This window comes from Amia ocellicauda, chromosome 1 (genome assembly GCF_036373705.1).
Source record: "Amia ocellicauda isolate fAmiCal2 chromosome 1, fAmiCal2.hap1, whole genome shotgun sequence".
Taxonomy (NCBI): Eukaryota; Metazoa; Chordata; class Actinopteri; order Amiiformes; family Amiidae; genus Amia; species Amia ocellicauda.
Window position 1 is genome coordinate 27,589,197 of NC_089850.1, and position 20,096 is coordinate 27,609,292.

The 20,096-nt window shown below is 37.0% G+C and overlaps 2 protein-coding genes across 5 annotated transcripts in view; both read right to left on the bottom strand.

The window, feature by feature from the left end:
• The window catches only part of tulp4a (TUB like protein 4a), a 59,045-nt gene extending 42,076 nt beyond the window's left edge, over positions 1-16,969 (bottom strand). For all 4 annotated transcript variants that reach the window (XM_066700459.1, XM_066700440.1, XM_066700450.1 and 1 more), the window contains exons 1-2: positions 16,871-16,969; positions 13,839-15,448 (exon numbers count right to left, since the gene is read on the bottom strand). In XM_066700459.1, coding sequence (XP_066556556.1) covers positions 13,839-14,090 — 252 coding nt within the window. In that variant the 5' untranslated portion in view covers positions 14,091-15,448; positions 16,871-16,969. The remainder of the gene's footprint in view (positions 1-13,838; positions 15,449-16,870) is intronic.
• A 1,019-nt stretch (positions 16,970-17,988) lies between these two features.
• On the bottom strand, positions 17,989-20,036 carry gtf2h5 (general transcription factor IIH, polypeptide 5). Its single transcript, XM_066700474.1, has 3 exons — positions 19,928-20,036; positions 19,247-19,343; positions 17,989-18,697 (listed from the first exon to the last, which is right to left on the bottom strand). The coding sequence occupies exons 2-3, from the start codon at positions 19,279-19,281 to the stop codon at positions 18,517-18,519; spliced, it is 216 nt and encodes a 71-aa protein (XP_066556571.1). The 5' UTR covers positions 19,282-19,343; positions 19,928-20,036; the 3' UTR covers positions 17,989-18,516.
• Between the last annotated feature and the right edge of the window lie 60 nt (positions 20,037-20,096).

Consider the following 20,096-nt stretch of genomic DNA (forward strand, 5'->3'; position numbering starts at 1 on the left):
TGCCCATTCTTCAAGGCAAAACTGCTCCAGCTCCTTCAAGTTGGATGGGTTCTGCTGGTGTACAGCAATCTTTAAGTCATACCACAGATTCTCAATTGGATTGAGGTCTGGGCTTTGACTAGGCCATTCCAAGACATTGAAATGTTTCCCCTTAAACCACTCGAGTGTTGCTTTAGCAGTATGCTTAGGGTCATTGTCCTGATGGAAGGTGAACCTCCGTCCCAGTCTCAAATCTCTAGAAGACTGAAACAGGTTTCTCTCAAGAATTTCCCTGTATTTATCGCAATCCATCATTCCTTCAATTCTGACCAGTTTCCCAGTCCCTGCCGAAGAAAAACATCCCCACAGCATGATGCTGCCACCACCATGCTGGATGGTGTTCTCGGGTTGATGAGAGGTGTTGGGTTTGCGTCAGACATAGCGTTTTCCTTGATGGCCAAAAAGCTCAATTTTAGTCTCATCGGAACAGAGTACCTTCTTCCATATGTTTGGGGCATCTCCCATATGCCTTTTGGCTAACTGCAAACATGTTTGCTTATTTTTTCTTTAAGCAATGGCTTTTTTCTGGCCACTCTTCCGTAAATCCCAGTTCTGTGGAGTGAACAGCTTAAAGTGGTCCTATGGACAGATACTCCAATCTCTGCGGTGGAGCTTTGCAGCTACTTCAGGGTTATATTTGGTCCCTTTGCGGCTTCTCTGATTAATACCCTCCTTGCCTGGTCCGTGAGTTTTGGTGGGCGGCCCTCTCTTGGAAGGTTTGTTCTGGTGTCATATTCTTTCCATTTTTTAATAATGGATTTAATGGTGCTCCGTGGGATGTTCATAATTATGGATATTTGTTTATAACCAAACCCTAATCTGTATTTCTCCACAACTTTGTCCCTGACCAGTTTGGAGAGCTCCTTGGTCTTCATGGTGCCACTTGCTTGATGGTGCCCCTTGCTCAGTGGTGTTGCAGACTCTGAGGCCTTTCAGAACAGCTGTATATTCTGAGATCATGTGACACTTAAATTGCATACAGGTAGACTTTACTTAACTAATTATGTGACTTCTGAAGGTAATTGGTTGCACCATTTTTCCGTTTTAAATTGTTTAAAACAATTTCACTTCATCAATTTGGACTATTTTGTGTATGTCCATTACATGAAATCCACATAAAAATCAAATAGGAAAAATGCCAAAGGGTGTGAATACTTTCACAAGGCACTGTAGTTGTTCTTATCTGAAGAGTAAAAGAGTCAGGTGACAAAACACTTAGGCTACTGTCAATTAAACATTCAAAGTGCTACCATGACATTGTAAAGCCCCATTCACAATGAAATGCTGGAAAATTGCAGGCAATGTTTGCTGGCTTTTTTCCTGTTGCACCCCATTCACACTGGCTTTGAATGCCGGAAAAATGCCGGCGAGGATCCATTCACATAGAAAACAAAGATTGCCGACAAGAGCGCTGTAGACATGGGACCGAGATGCTACAGAAGCCTGTGGATCCGGACAGGAGACACGGACCCATATTCTGGACATGTTTGTACAAGTTCGATCATTTCCTCGTTTTGCCAGTTTCCTTCCATTGTGTTTACTGGGCTATTGGCTCTAACCAGGGCACCGGTTCGGTTCAGACTCACTACCAAGAACTAGGGAGGAGCGAAAGGCAAACGATACATCGACCTAGGTGTGTATTCGCGCTATGAGCAGTTCATCAGGCTGTGTGCTTGAGTGTTTCTGCAATGTGATCACTGGACCCAGCGATCACAGAGCATTTGAACAACAAATCTTGATTGGCAAACGAACCGAACCGAAACAAAACTAAACTAAACTAACTAAGACAATGAAAGAGTTGGTCTCAGTCGGTTTGGCAAAATAACTGAGTGCAGTTCAACTGGAAAACTTGAATGTAACACAGGAGAGTCTCGGTTCTTTTTCAAAAAGAAAAACTCCACATTTTACCACATTTGTAGTTGTTCATTTACTTATTGTTGGATATTGGATATTGGGGTATACTCATCAAGGGTGTTACAAAGGTATTTCTCTATTTGTTTTTCTAAATGGTATTTATTTGTACTTTTGTTTGTGTGAGAAAATAAGTGTCAGAAATAAAAAATTGCTATAAAAACCCATTTAATGTATTATGTAAAGTAGTACTATATGTTTAAAGGTATGGCAGTAGCAATAACATACTGCTAGATGGATTTTTAGGGATAGAAAGAATACATTTTGCATGATTTATTGGTATATAACATCTGACGTGTGATAATAGTTAGGATTACGTAAGGCCAACCTGTGTTGGTTCATCAATAACACTCAGAATTGCTGTGAGTGTTATATTATTATTTTCAACCTTCGCCATTTCTAACGACCCGGTCCGTTTCTCCTTACAGTCACAAGTTCTTGGTCAAAGGTGGCTTAACCTTTGTGTTGTGGTCTCACAAATGCGCCCCTATTCTGACAAGGACTTGACGCTGAATTTGCTGGCAATCATTTTCCTGCTCCATTCACGCAGACCCATTAGACTAGGGCTGTGTCCCAAATTGCGCACTTGCTCCTACACCCTTCGACAAATGTACACTTCACGTGACATTGTGCTGATGTCACAGAGTGTGTACTTGAGTGAGGAGGGTGGCGGGTGTAGGGTGAAGCTAAAAGCATTCAATTGGACACACTTCAGCGTCAGCATTCAACGCCTTAACCTTTGACCGAAAAAGTAACTACACAATCTTTTCAAGTCCTCTGTCTCTGTATTTAATTAAAATAATAATAATAACCAGGAGGTGATATTAATGAACAATGTATTTTCAAGTTATATAAGCTAGGTACTACTTCAGTAATTAATTAACAGATAGGTGTTGACATTTTTATTGGCTGAACTTTCTAATAATATATTTAAATCATGATTATATAATAATTGTATATTACCTATGTATTATAATTTCCTTGATACATAATTTAACAATATCTACAACTGTCTAGCTAGCATTACATTACATTTATATATACCCGCCGCTGCCACATTTTCCCAATTCTCCGCCTTTAACGCAAAGAGTTCTGGGACTTCAGCGCTAAAACAATTCCGCATAAGTGTGCTCTTTAGTACACTCCACTAAAGGGGGCATTGAAGGGCACAAACAGCTTGATTAAGCTCCTTCACTCATTCCCTAATGTATTGGGATACCCCTTAAGATGGTCACCCTGGTACATCCGCCCCGCAAGGGAAGGGAACGAGGGAGCAACTGTGCAATTTGGGACACAGCCTAGGTTTAGACTAGGACCCTTGCCAGAAAATTGCTGGCAATAACCCATTCACACAGTCCTTGCCGGAAAGAAAAACCTTGCCAAAAATTGTTTCAGTGTGAATGGGGTTTAAGATGTAGTATCTGAAATATTTTTTAAAAGAGCAATGTTAAAATGTTCTGTTATAAAACAGAAGTCTTTCAGGAGGACTGGAAAACCTTGGCAGGTAAGCATCACACTGACAGTTTGTCTGACATCAGAGAACCCTGCAGACAGAGGGGACAATCCAAACTCAGTAAGATTTACCAAGTGGTAACACATTTGTGATCAGTTTCTAGTCAGCAGTTCCAACTGAAAAATGAAGTTCACAGCCTCCTACACTTTAATTACCTTCTTTAGAAAAAGACAGTGATGGAATAATTGACTCTGCAGTTTTGTGCTACACAGTGACATTCGCATTAGATATGACATTTATGCAGCAGCTGTATCAACAAATCTCCTTTCCCAGGCAGTAAAGCAATTCAGTTGCGTGGGCCTTGGATTGAAGTTGCATAGCTGCAGAAGCTATTAAACACACCCAGCGCCAGCTTCATCTCAGGGCGATTATAAAAAAAAAAAATGTTTTAAGTCAGACAAAGTCTTTTCATTCCTGTATATAGTACCATGGGCAACCTGAGGTCAATTTTAAATGTCTGACATGTGACACAAATGTTTAATATTAAAGGTAACTTGGAACTTGCATAAGTAAATGATATCGCTTTAACTGGTAATACAGTGCATTTCATTCCAAGAGGACCCAGGTAGTCTGAAAGGGAAAGGGGGGTGAAAGTAATCCTGTTTCTCACTGGGTATTTATTGACCTTATCAATATTTCACTTGCCTAGCAAGTTCCACCAGTTCTGTGTAAAATAACAAGCAAACAAACAAAAAAACAGAGAATGTTTATGCACTGCATATTCACAACAGGATATCATGCCTTAGGCGTTGTTTCAACTTCAAATAACCTCAGAACCATTTGGATGTTGTGGCTTTGGGGTTCAATAAGTTAAATTAGTCTTTGAAGTTACTGTGCTCAGTTCAACTCATTTGACATCCAGCTAAATGTAAGATTACTGGTTGCAGACCCACTTTCTTTAAATCACTCTAAAGGCAGATGTGTGGTGGAGTGTACTTGGATAAGACCCTATGAAGCATTCATATTTCTTATTACATTTAAGACAGATTTGTAATTTAGGGAAGAAGTGGTCATTACATCTTTGATTGAGAGGTAAAAGACACATTTTCATTAGTATATTATTGGTTGGTTATCTTCCCACTTAAGCCAAAACAGAAAAATGAAATACTAGTCAGGTAGGGAATCACGTTAATTGGAAAAATAGCATTTTGGATAAAAAAAAAAAATCCATGTTTTCTATTGACAGTATGAACTACTGAGACTACTAGTGGACTACTGGATTTTAACATACCTGGAATGTATGGAAAGTACACACAGAATATTTACCTAACACATGAGAAGCTGAGAAGCTTAATCACCACCAAAAATGTATAATAATATATTAATAATTATAATATTAATAAAAATAATATTATTATAAGACTACAATGCATACTGTGGGGGAAAAAAGTATTTGATCCCCTGCTGATTTTGTACGTTTGCCCACTGACAAAGAAATGATCAGTCTATAATTTTAATGGTAGGTGTATTTTAACAGTGAGATACAGAATAACAACAAAAAAATCCAGAAAAATGCATTTCAAAAAAAGTTATAAATTGATTTGCATGTTAATGAGGGAAATAAGTATTTGACCCCTTCGACTTAGTACTTGGTGGCAAAACCCTTCTTGGCAATCACAGAGGTCAGACATTTCTTGTAGTTGGCCACCAGGTTTGCACACATCTCAGGAGGGATTTTGTCCCACTCCTCTTTGCAGATCCTCTCCAAGTCATTAAGGTTTCGAGGCTGACGTTTGGCAACTCGAACCTTCAGCTCCCTCCACAGATTTTCTATGGGATTAAGGTCTGGAGACTGGCTAGGCCACTCCAGGACCTTAATGTGCTTCTTCTTGAGCCACTCCTTTGTTGCCTTGGCTGTGTGTTTTGGGTCATTGTCATGCTGGAATACCCATCCACGACCCATTTTCAATGCCCTGGCTGAGGGAAGGAGGTTCTCACCCAAGATTTGACGGTACATGGCCCCGTCCATCGTCCCTTTGATGCGGTGCAGTTGTCCTGTCCCCTTAGCAGAAAAACACCCCCAAAGCATAATGTTTCCACCTCCATGTTTGACGGTGGGGATGGTGTTCTTGGGGTCATTCCTCCTCCTCCAAACACGGCGAGTTGAGTTGATGCCAAAGAGCTCGATTTTGGTCTCATCTGACCACAACACTTTCACCCAGTTCTCCTCTGAATCATTCAGATGTTCATTGGCGAACTTCAGACGGGCCTGTACATGTGCTTTCTTGAGCAGGGGGGCCTTGCGGGTGCTGCAGGATTTCAGTCCTTCACGGCATAGTGTGTTACCAATTGTTTTCTTGGTGACTATGGTCCCAGCTGCCTCGAGATCATTAACAAGATCCTCCCGTGTAGTTCTGGGCTGATTCCTCACCGTTCTCATGATCATTGAAACTCCACGAGGTGAGATCTTGTATGGAGCCCCAGACTGAGGGAGACTGACAGTTATTTTGTGTTTCTTCCATTCGTGAATAATCGCACCAACTGTTGTCACCTTCTCACCAAGCTGCTTGGCGATGGTCTTGTAGCCCATTCCAGCCTTGTGTAGGTCTACAATCTTGTCCCTGACATCCTTGGACAGCTCTTTGGTCTTGGCCATGGTGGAGAGTTTGGAATTTGATTGATTGATTGCTTCTGTGGACAGGTGTCTTTTATACAGGTAACGAGCTGAGATTAGGAGCACTCCCTTTAAGAGAGCTCGTTACCTGTATAAAAGACACCTGGGAGACAGAAATCTTGCTGATTGATAGGGGATCAAATACTTATTTCCCTCATTAACATGCAAATCAATTTAAAAAAAATTTGAAATGCGTTTTTCTGGATTTTTTTGCTGTTATTCTGTCTCTCACTGTTAAAATACAGCTACCATTAAAATTATAGACTGATCATTTCTTTGTCAGTGGGCAAACGTACAAAATCAGCAGGGGATCAAATACTTCTTTCCCTCACTGTATAACAAGAGCTGACTCACAGGTAGTGATAGTGATGTTTTTGCTGTTGTTATTACTACTAGCAGTTACCTTTTACTGGAAATAACATTCCAGATCCACTTAAATGTTTCCAAAGAAAGAAGTGTAACTAATCACAGTAGTCTCTCAATTGAAAACACTCCCCTATCTGTCTCCTCCTTTTGAACTGTCATTCATTCGATCAGTTCCTAAACAATCAGGTTGCATCATCACACCAGGGCCTCATGCTAAACCATGCCCTACCCCAGTTTCATTGACATCATTGTTCTTCTCATACCAATCCAAAAAGAGACATGACTTTTGGGAGGACGAAGGATGCAGTTTCAGCTGAGTTACTGATGTAATTGGTCTCTGTAAGCTATGCCAAGCATGCAATATACTGTCCAAATTGACATGTAGCCTATAGTGTGCTGTGTTTGTGATATGGTAGTCCCTTGCAATCTCTATATGAAATATGGCAGATGGTTCTGAAATAAGGACATTTAGGATGGTGGGCAATAGATACAGTATAATCTAATGAACATGTGGGAATGCTACATTGTTTTGTCAGCTTCCTAAGGTTACAATGTACTGTGCATACACCAATCAGCCATAACATTATATCATATATATATTATACTCATAGTATGAATACAATCAATATCTAGGCTACATAACATACAGTTTTCAAAGTCAGACTTTTACTATAGCTATAATGCTGATATGCCTAACTTCCAGCTTGGCTTTCTTTATATACAGTATAAAAAAAAAAAAAGTTGCAGTGACCTACAATTTTATGCTGTACAAACCAAATCAAATGATCTGCTTTACAAAGGATTTGTTCAGTTATAATGCAATAGATTGAAGGCTTTTTTCTTTATTTATTCCTACTCCCCAATGACACTTGATGCTAATACAATTTCTGTGCATTTGTTATCCCCAGTTACCTCAGACAACTGGGCATTTTTCTAAATCTGTAGAAGCAGCTGTTCAGAAACATTACAGATTTTGTTTATATAAGGCTATCAGCAAAGAATTAAATATGAAATTGTCTGAGGCATTGTCATTTGTTTGTGGTTTTGTTCTGTTATCTTTTCATAAGGGAAAGGAAATCTTTCTTTCCTAAATGATCAAGGCTACAGTCTGTCTACTCGTGTATTGTGAACCTTAAAATATGACATTCTGATCATTATAAAGCAGAAAAGAAATGAGAACATCAATACATTTTTACTCCATAAATAGGTATCATGATTGTACAAATGAAGTATCCATCATAACTTGACAGATTTCATTAAGTAGCACAGTTTCCAAGCTGTCAAGACAGAAAATTATCTGACTACCAAATGATGGATTTTTCATTTCTAAGTTTAAAACTCAACAGTGGGGGGAAATTTGATTATATATATATATATATATATATATATATATATATATATATTAAAATACGTATCCAAATATTAAAATGTGTCCTACTAAAAAACAATTCAACATTTATTTGCCCCACAATTGCCTATTTGCCAAAGGTCCTTCCACAATCCTATAATCACACAAACATCTCATCTGAGAGAAATAACAGAAAAGGTGGCATTATAAATACGAATCCTGATTAAAGTCCAAATTAACTAATGTAATGACATATATAGAGGTTACAATTTGTGGATCAGAGAATGCAGATCATTGGGGGGGGGGGGGGGGGGTAATGTTGTACCCTTGAGCAAAGGTGCTTTACTTAGATTGCTCCAGTTAAAATCTAGCTGTATAAATCGATTACAGTATGCACAATTAATTGATTTATTGTAACAATTGTAAGTCATCCTAGAGAAGGGCATCTGATAAGAAAATAAGACATAAGACATGCATTATGTTCTCTACATTCATGCCTCAATTCCAATCTCAGTCCATGACATGGCTCCTTGGACAGTACTACAAAGCATGAGTATACTGAGATGACCTTCACTTATCTTTGAACCCCAGTAGAAAATCTAAAATCCAACCTGCCAATGGCTCCAACTACAATAAAAGATATAAGGGTGCTAGTAAAACCCATCATATGTTATATTTCCTTCTCAAAGCATTAGTGAATGTTAACATATACAGTTAGGAGCTTACACTGATTTTTACTTTCTTTTACAGATGAGTTCTGGGTTATGGCAGTCTCGACTTATGACAACTTGCCCCTACGAACAAACTTTTAATGAATGAGGGAGATGCATTTTTTGTTTCCCGATGTTTACGCATAAGGTAGAGATGCCTGGGTAAAAACTTTTAACTTGAACTATTTACTGGATTGTTAAATTTTTGCAATTTATTGAACTATATTGTCATTATTAATGAGCGTGAGGCATTTTTCAGTAAATATTATATTTCATGGTTATATTACACATACTTACAAACATCTAGGCTACCTTATGAACAGTATTGGACCATTATATTGGTACAAATTCTGACCTATGTAAAAACAATTGCTTATGAATGTCCTTAAGAATGGAACTGGTTCATACCCTGGAACTCATCTGTATTTCCTATGACCCTATAGAGTGCATAGAAAGTGCCAAATCACACTAAATTGTGCTTCCATCATCAGAATAGAGTAAAGATGCAATGGTTAGTTTAACATCCTATAGAACTGAATTTGGTTCTTGGTATGTGAAAGTATACCTGTGAAGTATCAAATTCCATTGATTATATAAAGTACTATAAACTTTGCAATAGGGTCTAAGAACTATTATTTATAATGTTTGTTTTTTAACATAGACCTATGTGTGGGTCACTTTATGTGTGGATACCCAGTACATTCGCAAAATTGATCTACAAGATACATTTTGGATTAATTAGTTCATTCTTATTGGAACAATTCCTCATTTGCATTATTCCCAAAGCCTTTAACAACAAACCTCTTCCCATTGCTGAAATATATTTTTTTTAAAAGCATTTCAATTTGCTAAATTTTAAATTAACAACTTTCTCTCTCTAATGTATTTACTTTTAAGTCTACATCTCTGAAGTGTCTTTGAAAGTGTATTTCAAATTTACAGAAAAAGTTCCCTTCCATTGAAGACTGTGAGCAAAATTTAACAAGCTTTTAAGGATATGGTATGTTTACTTGACTTTATTTAAATGCCAAAAACTAACTCCAAAGTTTCAAAGTGAAAACTACTTTCTTCAACTGCCTCTAGAGACTCTCAAAATAGAATCTCAAAAGACTTAATACACCTTAGCACTGTTTAGTTTTTTTTTAGGACAAAACAGTTGTAAAATTAGCATGGTGGGTATTTTTTTTTATGACAGTCTAGAGAGATACTCATTGCAGCCTTTTCAGTCTTATAAAACATAACTGGCTGCCACACTCTCAAATCATAGTGAAATAAATTCAATAAAAAATTCATCATAATTTGATCAATAAATATCTGTAGTGTTTCAGTTTAGATGGTGGACAGTGTTATCTCCTCATGATTACAACATCTGGTACAAAATCAGGAACCTTGATGTAATCAGGTCACTTTAGAGTATTAAAAAGAACTTCTGAATACTCTTAATACCTCAAAAAACAAGAGCTATAGATCTTTACTAGATCAACACACTCAAAATGTTGCAGTGAACATAATCTGGAGAGAGTTGCAATATGCTTTTAGTGAACATGTATAACAATCTGCAGTAAAAATGTTGAAATGTTTTACAGCTTTTCTCATTATCACCTACATATGCTAGTGGTGCTTTCTTTGTTCTCAAATATAGGATATGATTGTCATTCAGCTGAGGTGGGCATCAGCATATTGAATTAAATTGAGCAAATCAGTAGAATAAGCCTGACCTCTTAATGTTGATTAGGCCCAGTTCTGAGAAAATCACACTTTGGTACTGATTAAGCTATTAAGATTAAGCACATTGAAATACTGGAATTATCTTTTTTCCTGATATTTTTTTCTCTATTACTTTATGCATACATAGTGCATAGTGCACACACCACTGCTTGATTGTGCTGTTGGGTATCTTTACACACTATGTTATTGTACATGTACAATACAAGAACAAGTAGATGTTTCCAGTATCTAGAAGTAGTAGGATTGCACCAGGTGGATGGTAGCAAATGTTTAATACAAAATGAAGGATCTAAATATGTCGATATGGAGTGATGTGGTCCGGGTATCCGACAGTTCCTGTGCTGTCAAGCAGTTGAGTTTACAGGATTCTTCTCCCTGATAGAAGTTCAAACTTTAATTGTAGCGAACGTAACATTAAATAATTTAAGACTGTACTGGGTAAGTATGGTTCATAAAACAGTCTTATACTATGCCAAAGATAAAAAAAAACTCCTGCTAGATATGTAATGTACTATTTATTGTATCTTTTGGATACAATTAGGCTTTTTTTAAAGTCTACTGGGTATGCCTGGTTGTGCATAATGCAATATTGACAGAAACCATATTGGTACAATTCTGTAATATATACAAAATGTAACATACAGCTGTGTTTAGAAGTCCACTGAATCATGAATCGGAGACTAGACAGTAATTAAAGTTATAAATTAAATACTCTATTGATATGAATTCGCATAGTAGTAAAATGTATTAAAGATGTAGATAGTACACAAAACAAAGTCCTGTATGAATAGACCGTTGAAATCCTGTTCAAACTCATGCATACATGTAACGGAGTTAAAAGGGTAATTGAAGATTTAATAGGATACACAGACAAAGCAATTACATCAATACATTTTGCATGAACAGGATCTACAAAAAAAACAAGATGGCTTTTCTGACAAACAGAATACAACTGTAGATCAGCTAAACCCATTGCTAAAATTAGGTATCTTTAAATTATCTTAAGTTGGTAAATTAAAATAGACAAGCTAGTGCTTCTGCATGTATGTGCTGTTTTTCCTTTCCAATTGTCATTTTGAAATACTTAAATCAAGCAGATTAGTCTATTACTTAGAGTGTTGACTAATCAATTACTTAAAATGCTAATAGGCAAGATTCCCTTTACAAAATCCATAATGTTGGTGTCAAGGAAAATTTAGAGGTTGGCAAAGGCAATGATGAAGAAACTAAAGCTATCAAACAAGCCACATAACCAATACAAAAAACAACAATTGTTGTATAGTAGGATTACAGAACAAGTCAAATTTTGTTTCTGCTTTGCATGTTAAATAAAGCATGTGGAATAAAAAACATGTACATTACATAATTTCTTAAGCAGAGAAACACATTTTAATTAAAACTTAAAATCAAGGGGCATGAAAAATGATTCAACAGGCTTTCCCTAAAGGGGCAAATTAAAGTTATTCCCATTTGTTTACTCGTCCCTGTCAGGGTATATTCTCGCAGGGCGTCTACACACAGCCTCTGTTAGCAGATTAAACAGCAGGATTTGAGTGGCAGAATTTATTGTAATGCAAAGAGGGTTGTAAACAATATGATATAAAGCATGCAAAATGACAAAAAAAAAAAAAAAACTTTTGTTATGGTTTATCTACAATTACTCTGAAAATAACACTTCAATGTAGAAGAGTACATACAAATTAAGTTATTACACTGCTACAAGAGTCTTGAACTATGTGTTTATGGTGTAAAACTGAAACCCCAGACTTCCCAACCTACTGTAAATTAACTAGTAATTAATTTGTTTTATACTTTCATATTTACCATTACTTGACAGCTTACAAAAATATAAGATGGTGCTTCAGGCTTTACAATGAGTCTTCATCAGTGAATAAACAAACAAGCCATGTAAAAACACTTAACTGAATTCTAAAAATAAAAATAAAATTGTGCATAAGCACTGTATGGAAGTTAGTTATGTAAAAGGATAGTGAGAAACCAAGCAACAAACAAAGAGTTTCCATTTTCTTTTTAATGGGATTTAATCAATCATGTCATTCTAGCAAGGTCTCTGTTCGGTCATGGATGGAATTAGACCTTGTAAACCAGTAACACTTAAAAGCAGATAACTAGCAGTGTGCTGTAAAACAATCTCTGTTTCAACTACATAAGTATGACATTTGGTCACCGTTTGTGAAAGGATTCTCATGATTTATGTGGTAAATTAACTATCTGTTCTACTTTTTACAATAAAAATAACTAGTTGATACTCTGAGCCTATCCATACTAAAACAGAGATAGTATACATTTATATTCAGTACACCACCAAGCACAAAATGGCAATAGCTGGCGATTTATCTAAAAACATCTATATACCTCAGGTGCATAAAAGTTGTTTGAAACCTAGGCAACTCCACTATGATCAACATATCATGCTGGTTTTAGAACTTGTCTGCATTCATTTCATAATAAAAGACAACCCAAATACATGGTGACATTTAAAATAATTTGCAACGGAATCTTCCTTACTAGGTGATTGAAATTATGCTCCTATCTGGATTACCTTAAATCTACACTTCATCAGAAAGAATGGTCACCTGAAAGTAGGCAAGATATCTTGTATTGGCATTTACACCAAGCATTTGGGATACTAATCAATGGAGTGCCTTCACTAAAGCTGGTTTGCACACCCAACACAAAGACAAGGGCTGATCTGGAAACACACTGAAGATTGTCCTATGCATGTGTCTTTGTATACTGCAAATCTCTGGATTCTAGGAAAAGCAGAAGTCAAGGGGTTCAGTGCAGCTATGGAGGCCACAATATATGTTAATCCCATAGCCTACATTTTCACAAAAAAACTATTGTAGGAATTCAAAAACTCTTAGACCTAACATACATCTTGATTACAGTTTAACATAGGGAATGCTCTGAGAATTGGGATCATTCTGGAACAGTCTGTGTAGTGTAAACCTTAAGGAAAACGTTCCCAAAACACCTGGCTTTAATCATTCAAACATATTTTAAAATTAGCAGTCATCTAGTACAGAAAGCATTTTCTAAAATTAATGTATAGTTTTGCGGTTCTCCAAAGATGACTTTGGCTAATATCATCACAGTAAGTAGTTCTCACAAAATAAATGAGTTTTTCCTTCCTCAGTATATTATTGGTAGATGTGTGTGTGTATATATATATATACACACACACACACACACTCGTAAGAATACATTTATGCTTTTGTTATACAGTGCTTTTACATGTATTCATTTTAAAATAGAGCTCAGGAGAGCAGAGATTTGTGTAACTATTTTATCCATTGATGTATAACTTTGTAACAACACAGTGATGTCAACCTGATTTTTTTCATAAATCATACACTATTACTGACTGCAATGGGAAACATATAGTATATTTTCACTTCATAACACAGAGAACACCTTCAAATACATATCAATTCAATATATCAATGTAGACAAATAGACATGCGGACAAGGCAACACTAATAAATAGCACAGGACGTAACATAAGACAAACAATACATAACACTTCGAGCTTTAATATACTTTAAGAAATCAACGCAATAATAACAACACGCTGGGAAAACTCACCTCACTATTGTGTCCTCTTAAATTAAAGTTGATTCTCTGTGGGGTGTTCCTGTCTCTTCTACAGTGACTGGACGTGAAAGTTACTCCAACAACCCCTCTGCCATTGCCAGTTGCCAGCCAGCCTTCCTCGTAGTAGCGTCTCCTGCACACCGGCTTCTCCTTCTCGCTCTTCGGGACCCTGCCCTTCCACGACAGGCAGAGGATGTTGGAGTCGCTGCAGAGCACCGGGCCATGCTCCACCGCCGCAAACATCTCCGCTCAGGGCAGCGCCGGCCTTCAGATCGGGGGTGCTGGGCTTAGACTTCGTGTATGCGGCCTTTCAAACGAGACACGAACTTGATACAATTAGGCCGACCTGGCGTCATCAACACCGAGATGATTGACCCTCTGCATAGTAAAGACGCGAAAGTTCATTCGATTCAATTCCAGCCTAGGCTTATTGTAGATCTGAGAACAGTTTTAGGCAATTTACCTTCACCTGTCCCAGAACAATGTTTATTACCACCGCAAGCTGACACGTTAGGACCTGTTTAAAGTGCCTGAGAGTTGTTGTTTATTTGTTTTCAATGACATCGAGAGAGAGAGAGAGAAAAGGATTGCTTCGTTGGTTAAGGTTGCACTGTCGTGAGATATTAATCACATTAAAATTGCTTAAATAAAAAGGCACGCAAACCAGGGACTCATTAGCAGGTGGTCTTTTTGATCACACACCCAGGCGTGCCGAGACTTTGCTCCTGTTACAGGAAAAGCAGGGAGTGTTGGATCCGAAGGTGCACTTATTGAGCATGGTGTGCATCAGAAATTAGCAGGCAAACGTCTCGTCTCTCCCTTTCTCTGATCCGTGTGCATTCAGAAGGTGGGCTGGATACACTTTTTACAAGTCAATTCCAGGAAAAAGTAGCAAGTAGGTTGCAGCGCAGGTCCCGATTCACAGTAACACCTTTTGAATTGACTGCCAGAGAATAAGGTGCCGATCTCCTCCGAAAGCACCCCCGACCCGCGCTGTGCAGAAGGGCACACTTCTCACAGACACGCCGCGCTGGGGGAGCTGTGATCCGGCTTCACCTCTAGCTGGACAGGGAATTATTCAAGGCTGAACCTCTAAGTAACTCGCAATGTTGATGTGACACAATCAATAATTCAGCCTGCCAGATGTCAGCTCTGCACATCCCATGCAGGAGACGTCTGAACGGTGCTCACTTTCTTGGCTTGTTGCGTCCCATCACTCCCGGTGCTTGGAAAACATCCCCCCGCTCCCCAGTGCGATCGCAGTGAATGTAACTAGAGCACTTCGCCTGGATGCCTCACGATCGAGATGGCAGACAAACAGATCTCATTGTCATGTAAAACTTCAGCGATCTGCGCAGTCTTTGAATTGATCTTGATTTCAGTGCCTCGGGCCAGACATATCCTTTAGGATCCGCTGCGGTGCCGCATATCCCCGCTGAGCAGTGGCCGGCTCTGAAGGGTCCGAGAGCCGCGTCTGTTACAGTTTGAGTCCCTGTATCAACTGTCCATCCGCAGGAGCGTCCTTTCTCCCGGCAACGTCATTACGTCACCGCGCCAACCACCAATCACCGTCGGGGATTCCCGGGAAGAGCCAAGGATTTCTGTGACAAGAGAAACATATTAGCAAAGGTCGCTGCAGGGGGGAAATCTTCCGTACCTGAAGAAGAGCAAGATGATTCATATTAATAATAATATTAGCAAGTAACTGTAATAATAATAATGTAGCCCATACATAGACTTGTAAGCCATTGTTTACTTAATCAAATTCTTAAATCAAAGTTACCAAAACAAAACAAAAATAACTGCTCAAGACATCTGTACCCGACAGGCACAAAATCACGCAACATAATACATTGGTATTTAAGCATATTATTTTCAATAAATTATCGACATATAATACACAGAAAATGTGCATGTAACGCCTATGGTTATTGTTACATGTTTCAAATTGCATTGAATGTAAGTTACAGCTTTCAAACACCGCCAGAACAAAAACTGTAGATATTTACAAACGCCAAAACAGATATCAGTTTTAATTTGGTTCAGGAGAAAGGGCACAACATAATATATTATATATACTGTATATAATATGCATACACACATATACATATATATATATATATATATATATATATATATATATATATATATATATACACACACACCACACCAATGCAAGTCAAGATGCATCTCAAAAACAGCTGTAAAGGAAATCCTTTTTATTATTTTTAAACCACACTAACATAGTGTAAAGAATGAGATCAAAAACACACTTCATTAAATCCTCCACTACACCCTATTAAAACAATGTGATTATGTAAAGTGATTATATTATGTGGAACTGAAATCTCCATCATCAGTAACACACACTGGGATGGATAACGATAACGAAACTGGGAAAGTGCAAGTGATAGCCTTTTCATTTTGTATATTATATTCCTTGCTTTTCATTTTTATTTTTAATATTGACAAAACCTTTCCAGAAAAACGTATTGAAAACAGGCAGAAACGCCTCATGCCTTTTCGAAACGGCATTCTTCGAAAAATAAATGATGAATAAACAGTGTATTTCTACATATACCTTCAAGACACAATTATCGTAAGGCTCGTCAGCGCCTTCTTGTAACTGACCGTTTGTACACAAATATTATTGTAATACAGAAATCATTCGCAAATGGAAATCCAAAACACACCTGTAAAAACCTGAGCCCAGCACACTCAAGTTGTAATTAATAAAACAAATGATTAATAATAATGCCTTTCAAACATAACAATAACATATGCAAGACGAAGGAAGAAACACATAAATTACATATATTAAATGTGGCTGCCATAAACACAGTCCTTTATTTCGTACACAATAGATATGTACATTAAACTGAAAGCCGCGTTTTCTATTCTATTTTGGTGTCATTACACGTTATTTCGTGAATGATCGCAGGACTTGAAAAGACATATATCCGCCTCCATGCTACAAATATATGAAACCCACTGCGGATTAAATAAAATCATGCAAAACTCACTTTTTGTGTGCAATTTATCCTGTGAATTTGTGTTTCTGAATCAGGCTCTCTCTCAGCTCCTGTGTGTCGGTGCCACTGTGCTGGGCCCGACTCCAGTGTCATGTGATGGTCACATGATCCGGGTTGACACATCCCGCCCCTGTGTGCTGTCTGCACCACTGCAGCCTGAGGACGGCAGGGCGCTGCGTGCATTGCTTATTATCGAGCAATACTTCATACCGTGCGATGGCTTTTGTAAAACTTTACACGCTTTTGATCTTTAAACACTTATTGTATTCTGTAATCATATCAAATAGTCGGCATAACATCAACCCAAACTACACCTGTATGGGTCTCTCAGCCATTACAATATAAGCACTGCAGAGCAATCTCTCACATTATTACATTATGTAGTTTATAACCGAATATTCTTCATGCCCAATGTTCTTGATCAAATTCAGATAAACGTCTAAGTTCATCTTCAGGCTTTCTATATATCTTACCTTACTCAGACATGTCTTGCACAGGTGATACTGTAAATTTGTATAATTCAGGTGAATTTCAGAACATTTACCACCATGAGACCTACTGTGTTGCTTATTGATCAAGACCTGAAACACATCACAATATTTTTTCCGAGGGAACATGGTCTAGCTACAGACATGGATACAACTTCACATGCATTTATTTTCTAAGGTCATGGTTAAAATTGAAAATTTGTGAGAATGTGAAGTCTCATAACTCCAGGACGTTATCATCACCTTTTTACAATTAAATGCATAATCAATATATTTTAAAATGTATTACCTAGTATCGTCTTACATCTGTTCCACATGATCGTCTTTTGATGTTTCTAATTAATATATCTATGTCCAGTTCATATTGGAGATTTCATATATTCCTTTGCCCAAAATCTCGGGATGTTTAAATATTGGGATGTATAAATCTAGGAGTTGTTCATGAATTGCAATCCTGAATCAAAATATTTTTCAATAAAGGAAATAAACCTTTTCTCAAACAGATGACAAAAGCTTTTGTTAGGACACTAAGATGGCATTCTCTTATAAAATACATGCAGATATTTCTGTACTCGCATTCTGAATTTTGCAAAGAGAAGAAACAAAGCAATAGTTGCAGGGTTCATTCCAAAGTATTTTTTATTATAACACAAACCAAAAGTAGATTCCTGGGAACTCTTATATATTTACACAATCTTAAGAAAAGGAAATTTGACAAAACTCTAATGGAAAACTGAAAGCCTCTGTGAAAATAGGTTCAATCTTATCTCAGAAAAAAGTTGTAATAAGGTGTCCATTCATAGATTTGATAGGATTAATTTGATTTTCTTGATTGATTGAGTTGACTGTCTGTCAGTTAAAAAATAAAGATACATTAACTCAAATCTCAATTTTATTGTAATCATTTTTGCTAATCCATATTTTGTGCAACCTTAAGGGACTCATGCATTACATTACATTACAATATGTAGATATAATAATGGTAGAATAACTAAATGCACTGCAGAAAACAAAAAAAAGATTTGTAGTACAATGAAGTGCACACATACTGTATACCACCTTACACAAATATATACACATTATAAAACCGTGTAGAGTCACAAAATATCTGCATTGTACAGGTTATTCCATTTACAAGTTCATGTTACTTTATTTTTGGGTAATAGGAAATGAGTTCTGGTCCATTAACTCTCCCACTCTCTCCTGAAGGATTTGAACTACTTCTGCTAAAATGAAGACATGCGTGTCATCCAGGTCTTGAATGATGAATTTCTTCCCCAGTGCAGATGTTTCATCCAAGAACAACAGAAATTGTTTCATGGCAGGGTCACTATATACATAAAAAAATACAGATAACATTAAAATCATTAACTGTGATAGACACAATTCATACTGTATACATGCTCATGTATGCTCTAACTCTGGACCTAGAAAACCCCAAATGAAGTTAGTTGTATAGGTTACCATAAAATGACAGGAGCAATCTAGTAAACAATACTGTGTCCCATACTACTATTGAATAAAGTGTGTGTGCTCTTAAGTTTCTAGGTGACACAGTCAACAGTGGAGAATTTCACTTTCATACACCAATCCTGTGAGCTTTTTAAGTATTTTGAAACTACACACATTTTAAAATAAAACTATGTAAAATAACAGTGGTTTTAAGTGTCAGGTTAGGTATTATTTTTGAGTCGGTCTGGGCCTTCATGCAAATAAATGAGAAAATGGTCAGACACAACAAAAATTAGAAATGTCTGTCGTTTGTGAGGACTGGGATTATCCATCAAAGAGAATAAATTAAGTTGCATGAGAAACCTCAGTCTGTTACATTGCCACTATACTTTCTTGTTTTTGTACAGTTTTGTTCTGACATACATACCATTCAACAAGAACTCCTTTCAGAACGTTGACCATCTTGCTTAATGACGTAGGAGCTCAGAGACTTCTCAGTGCTGTAAGGGGCTCCTCAAAGACCTCTAGCAGAAAGCAGGGAAATCATGCGTTTAGATCATGCAATCCTAATACTTTATCCCGTTGATTCCCATAAAATATGGAACTGTAATTGTTCAATTGAAATTATAGTTGCCAAATTAATAATTTTGCACTGTATTAAAATAAGATTGATTCAATACCTTTAAGTGTTTTAGATTAAAGTTTATGACACGAATAACTACTAGCAGTACTAAGTAGTACTTATATTTTGAAAGTCGCCCTGGACAAGGGCGTCTGCTAAGAAATTATTATTATTATTATTATTATTATTATTAAGATTAGTTTGTATATGAATGTATCAGTTTCATAAGTGACACAGAACAAGCGCTGTAATACCAATGACTATACTTGTATTAACTCGAAATAATAACGTTGATATTAAAGCCTTCCATTTAACAAGTAATGTTTATAAATCGCTTTAACATACGCGTATTAATTGACTAAATAAGAGAATATCGCTTTTTTAAAATCACGAACAGGTTAACTGCAAATTGCATTTACCAACAAATTAGTCAAATTTTAAATGTAAATTGAAATCCCATCTTTTCAGATTAAAAAAACTACCTACCTAATGTTACGGCTGTTAACTGCAGTGCAAAACAGGTCTCTGGTTAGCCCAAACATACGTAAAGCATTGTGGTATACAGATGTTTAGACGGAAAGCGAGGAAGGACAAAAAGGACGTCAACGAGCCGGTTTCATTTAAGCTTCGTTTCACTTGAAGGGAAATGTGTGAA